Source organism: Oncorhynchus mykiss, chromosome 15, assembly GCF_057628025.1.
Source record: "Oncorhynchus mykiss isolate SJ-2025 chromosome 15, ASM5762802v1, whole genome shotgun sequence".
Classification (NCBI taxonomy): Eukaryota; Metazoa; Chordata; class Actinopteri; order Salmoniformes; family Salmonidae; genus Oncorhynchus; species Oncorhynchus mykiss.
The window spans coordinates 54,269,001-54,275,000 of NC_143036.1; the positions used below are offsets into that span (position 1 = coordinate 54,269,001).

Consider the following 6,000-nt stretch of genomic DNA (forward strand, 5'->3'; position numbering starts at 1 on the left):
ACTTTTCAAGACGTGACGATGGATGGTAGCGTATGTGCTTTCGGTCCAGGATTTTCAGTGCAAGGTCGTACAGAGACTCTAGGGGTCTCAGCACTGGCTGGCTGGCCTGGATCCAGGCTGTTATACAGTAGAACACGTGAGAACACCACTGCATGTAAGAATAAGAAGACAAGAGGCAGACACTTCTTATTCATGTGAAACAGTGGCGGTTTGCTTTGACGCTTCTACCGATCTTTTAGTGGGTCCAGGCTGATCGACAGATATTTCACCACGTCGACTTGTTCAATTGTCTCTCCTTTGATGCTGACAGAGAGTGACGCAATTGGTCTGAGAAATTGAAGGCGGGGAGTTTGAAGAACAGAACACTGTGATTAACTGTGTCAAAGGACTTTTTCATGTCATGGAAGACTGCTCCGACCACATTTCCCTTATCTAGTGATTTCCTGATGTTCTCGAGTGGTACAATGTTTTTGTTTCAGTGAAGTATTTTGGTCTGAATACAGATTGTTCCCAGTGCAAGTACTGATACTATTTCAGATATGGTATGAGCTGTTTATCCTCTCACTCTCTCTCTCTCTCACTCTCTTTCTAGAGAGGATATTTTTCTCCAATGTTTTTCTTTCACAGTCATATTTGTTTTCAGTTTTGGGGAAGAAAATTGCCTGTATGTCTGCAAAGTCCTCGCAGCGTAAAAGGAAATGCAGCTCTGTCTCGACCTCTCTTTGAGGGCAGAGTGTGCACAGCCTGTCTTCTCTGGGTAGCCAGATCTGCCTGTGATGACTGGTCTCTATGGCCAGGCTGTGTTCATTGGGTCTGTACATAGAAAACTGAGAAAAACACTGCTCTCTCAGTTACAGTGGTCACCATGCCACCGAGTGTCTGAGGCCAAAAAGCATTCAACTGTGTTTTGGGTTATAGTGGTGTCTTTCCAATAAGTGATATATTTTTATTTTTGTTCTTCATCGGGTTCAACCCCCCCTCTCTCTCTCTCTGCTCATCTTACCTCTGGTGCTGGACGGAGCAGAGCTGGTCACGTTGGGAGAGGCAGAATGATTGGAGCTGAGGCTCGAGGTAGATGGGCTGGGCTGCAGGGACAAACAACTACATCAGCAACATCACTGACAAGTTAAGAATTATAGACAGCCAGGATCGTGTGGGGGAGTGAAATTATCCTAATCTAGTTTAGATCGCTGCCTTTCTCAAGTGAGTTTTTGCAAACACCAACAAAAAAAAGGAATTCACTGAAAAAGGGTGGTTGAGGGTAAATTCAATTGCAATTGAACCTGCATGTTGAAGACTTCGTCAGAGCTTTCCGACTGCCCTGTGATGTTGCTCACTTCATTTGAGGCCTGCGAGGACAGCGATGATGATGAGTAGCGGTTGACAGCCGGGTAGGTGAGGGGACTGATCAAACATAACAGACAGAGACACACACACACACAGACAGACAGAGACACACACAGACAGACAGAGACAGACAGACAGAGAAAATAAGACCAGTTACTTTCAGAATTTGATTGAGCATTCATCTGACATAATACCATATGGTTCTGATAAAAAGGCCCATTATCTCTCCTTAAATCACAAGTTGTAACTGCTAGTGCGTTTTACATTTGCAAGATGTCGACTTAAGAGGACAGTAAAAACTCAGTGAGAGAAATGTCAGTGACAGACTGAGGCTGGGTGTGTGTGTGTGTGTGTGTGTGTGTGTGTGTCCCTCTGGGCAGTGTAGGTTTGTGCCCCTTTATGCTCGATGGAGGTAGGATGGAGGTAGGATGTCACAGGTAGAGAATGGCAGGGTCACTGAGCACACACACACACAATTTGTCCACCAGCCTGGCAACACACACACACACACACGCCCATATGGTGCCAAACCAGGGAGTGAGAAAGAGGAGAGGAGCGAGAGATAGAGAGAGAGTGAGCTAAAGAGTATAGGATGTGCAGACAGAAAGGGAGAGGAAAGAAGAGAGTATGGGAGTGAAAAGAGGAAGAGCCAGAAGAAGAAAAGGGAGAAGGTGAAAGGAAGAGTGGAAAGAACAGAGAGAGAGAGAGAGACGAGGACAGTGTTTCTCACCTGCGTCTGGCCACCACGCGAGCGCCATCTGGGCTGATGATGTTGGGGACCGAGTTCCTGCACGAACTACGCGGGCTGCCATTGGTGAAGTGCACGGGGCTGGCGCGCACATACGCCGGAAACTCCTGGGGTGGGGATTAGAGAGAAGGGCAAACGGAGGGAGAAGGAGAAGAGGGAGGGGAGGAGAAAACATGTAATTCGCATATTGTTTATGCTAGCATGAGTTATGGTTGTGCTGACGCAGGTTTGATGAAGGTCAATTTGAGGATTTGACAGGTGGTGCTCCTGTTGAGTGGCCTTCACTAACCTGGATCCCCAGACTAGACTTCATCACATGAAACTGGTCCACCAGCTTCTTGTGTAGAGGTCGCATGTCCTGAGGGACAAACTTCTCGTGGACGGCCAGACCGTACTCCAGGATGTGGGCCTAGAGGGAGGAGGCGGAGACGGTGCATTTCCTTTGTTAACGTCGATCTCTTCCAGATGAAATATCATCACAAAACTTTAGCAGTTCTCCTATTAAAGTAGGCCTAGTGTTTTCCAACATTGGAAACTGACCTGCTCGAACATGAGTTCCCTTAGTCGTCCGATCTTCTCCCCGTCCTCAGGGTGATTCACGATGTAGTCCTTCACAAAGAACGCCTGCATGGACACAATTCATTGTATGTTTTCAATTTGTTTGATATCATCAGTTTACTTCATTGTGTCACCATGTTGTCGGTCGGACTGTCGGTAGGTCGGACTGTCTATCGGTCGGACGGTCGGACTGTCTATCGGTCGGTCGGTCGGATTGTCGGTCAGACTGTGCGTCTGTCGGTCGGCCTGTGCGTCAGACTGTGCGTCTGTCGGTCGGACTGTGCGTCAGACTGTGCGTCTGTCGGTCGGACTGTGCGTCAGACTGTGCGTCTGTCGGTCGGACTGTGCGTCAGACTGTGCGTCTGTCGGTCGGACTGTGCGTCAGACTGTGCGTCTGTCGGTCGGACTGTGCGTCAGACTGTGCGTCTGTCGGTCGGACTGTGCGTCAGACTGTGCGTCTGTCGGTCGGACTGTGCGTCAGACTGTGCGTCTGTCGGTCGGACTGTGCGTCAGACTGTGCGTCTGTCGGTCGGACTGTGCGTCAGACTGTGCGTCTGTCGGTCGGACTGTGCGTCTGTCGGTCGGACTGTGCGTCTGTCGGTCGGACTGTGCGTCTGTCGGTCGGACTGTGCGTCTGTCGGTCGGACTGTGCGTCTGTCGGTCGGACTGTGCGTCTGTCGGTCGGACTGTGCGTCTGTCGGTCGGACTGTGCGTCTGTCGGTCAGACTGTCTTTTTGTGGGCAAAAGACAAAAAGGAAGAAATAATATTCATAATGTAAACATGTTGCATAATTTTGATCATACATTAAGTGCATATTCCCTCATGTTGATATTGCAACTCTTGAGATGAGTGAAGATGAGAGCCAAGGCTTTTTAATCTGCGTCACAACAAAATAAAAATAATAAATCAGAAAACGAACAACATCAACTCAAAATCTCTTTAAAAATCTTCAGTGGAGAGAGAGCCAAAGGAGAAAGCAGGGTTTGGTCTCCTTTACAAGGTCTTTGTGGGGGGCTATCTCCAAAGAGACAGAGTGAGATATGGGAGAGCGGGAGAGGGGACGGGGACTTCAAAGCCCCCTCCCAAACAGGCATGGTCTTATCTGTGTCTACCATCTGAGTGTGCGAGGCAACCTCTACCATGACGCTTGAGAACAATATAACAGCGCTAGCTAGGCTACAGTAGCACGCTCATCTCCCAATTGTTATCCTCGACACAGGACACAGCTTCACGACCCCTGCTGTGACGCTGTGAACGCCAGGGTCGATTTGACCCGAAAGAACTGGTGTGAGAGATAGTCCAAATGCCACAGAAATATACATTCCCTCTCCCGCTCTCCCATATCTCGTCTCAGTGAACCGGCTGTATGAATAATACGGTCTGAAACACTTCGCCAAGGGTGGAAAAATAATCAATATTTGCCACAAATTATACTTTTCTCTGGTGCTGGTTGGACTTGAGATTGGAGGAGAAACTCCAAGTGTCAAGTGACATTGTGAATCATTATAAAACCTCAATTAAAGATGAAACGGCGGCAATAAATAGATATTAAATCAGGCTGGATTCTCCTTCAGGGCTGGAACTATAACCATGAGCAATAAATCGAAATATGAATGCTGATATCGGCTTCATTTATGGCTGAACAAATTGGCATTAAAGTCAATTGCGTTATCCTAATAAAAGGAACTGATTTATGCTGTATTGTGTGCAATTTTCCTCAAGGGAACTCCATACGTCAATACCATGGAGCATTAGGCATACAAAATGCGCATGTATGACATTCTCATTGCCTTCATGGACAGTATCTAGATCACCATTATCTCTCTCTATCGTACACACTTTAAATTACATTAATAAAATGTATGCATTGAATATGTACATGAAACCTACTGGATCTAAAACAGTCACGTCATGTAGTCTATAGATTCTGCAGGATCGTATATCATCATATCCTTCATACAATGAGCCTATTGGATCAAAGCTCTGGCAGATAATGTACTTCAAGCAGCAACAGGTGGGCTTTGCGCAACCACAACCGTAGCTAACCTAGCTATTCTCTCCCAGGTCAAACTCATTTCCTACAACATCCTCATCTCTAGCATCATCTCATCATCTCCACCGCCAGTTTTAATAGAGGTGAGAGGTAGTGGCGGTCATGAGGAGAGCAGACCCCCTGCTAACTTGGCCCTCTTAAGCCTCGCTGCAAACTCAATATGGCTAGCTGTAGTGATAATGTGAAGTTGCTAAGCAACCGAGAGCCACAGTACAGTACACACAGTTGGCTGGCTGACGCCGGAGGTCTCCTTGGAAAGGAGTGATTATAACTCGGTCGCTATAGCACTCCGTGATGGATTTGGAAAGGAGTGATTATAACTCGGTCGCTATAGCACTCCGTGATGGATTTGGAAAGGAGTGATTATAACTGGGTCGCTATAGCACTCCGTGATGAATTTGGAAAGGAGTGATTATAACTGGGTCGCTATAGCACTCCGTGATGGATTTGGAAAGGAGTGATTATAACTGGGTCGCTATAGCACTCCGTGATGGATTTGGAAAGGAGTGATTATAACTGGGTCGCTATAGCACTCCGTGATGGATTTGGAAAGGAAATAAAGGGTTGATTCAACACTTCATTTACAGAGATTCAGGACATTAACTACTGTATGTATTTTGAAGGAAATATTTCAATGTAATGTGTGATTTATATGCCCTTGAACGTGTCTGAAGGAACTCCTTATTCTATGAGTCTGTCTGTCGCCGTCTCTGTCTGCCTCCGTGTGTCTGCCTGTCTGCCTCCGTGTGTCTGCCTGTCCGTCTCCGTGTGTCTGCCTGTCCGTCTCCGTGTGTCTGTCTGTCTGCCTGTCTGCCTGTCTGCCTGTCTGCCTGCCTGTCCGTCTCCGTGTGTCTGTCTGTCCGTCTCCGTGTGTCTGTCTGTCCGTCTCCGTGTGTCTGTCTGTCTGTCTGTCTGCCTGTCCGTCTCAGTGTGTCTGCCTGTCCGTCTCCGTGTGTCTGTCTGTCCGTCTCCGTGTGTCTGTCTGTCTGTCCGTCTCCGTGTGTCTGTCTGTCTGTCCGTCTCCGTGTGTCTGTCCGTCTGTCCGTCTGTCCGTCCGTCTCCGTGTGTCTGTCTGTCTGTCCGTTTGTCTGTCCGTCTGTCCGTTTGTCCGTCCGTCTCCGTGTGTCTGTCTGTCTGTCCGTCTGCGTGTGTCTGTCCGTCTGTCTGTCTGCGTGTGTCTGTCTGTCTGTCCGTCTCCGTGTGTCTGTCTGTCTGTCTGTCCGTCTCCGTGTGTCTGTCTGTCTGTCTGTCCGTCTCCGTGTGTCTGTCTGTCTGTCCGTCTCCGTGTGTCTG

At 48.1% G+C, this 6,000-nt stretch overlaps 1 protein-coding gene across 8 annotated transcripts in view; it reads right to left on the bottom strand.

Annotated features, from left to right (window-relative positions):
• LOC110490257 (dedicator of cytokinesis protein 4) overlaps positions 1-6,000 on the bottom strand; it is a 146,289-nt gene that overhangs the window by 22,147 nt on the left and 118,142 nt on the right. For all 8 annotated transcript variants that reach the window (XM_090200376.1, XM_036944557.2, XM_090200375.1 and 5 more), the window contains 5 exons: positions 2,636-2,719; positions 2,385-2,504; positions 2,078-2,202; positions 1,284-1,404; positions 1,004-1,085 (listed from right to left, as the gene is read on the bottom strand). In XM_090200376.1, the coding sequence (XP_090056502.1) occupies positions 1,004-1,085; positions 1,284-1,404; positions 2,078-2,202; positions 2,385-2,504; positions 2,636-2,719 (532 nt within the window). The remainder of the gene's footprint in view (positions 1-1,003; positions 1,086-1,283; positions 1,405-2,077; positions 2,203-2,384; positions 2,505-2,635; positions 2,720-6,000) is intronic.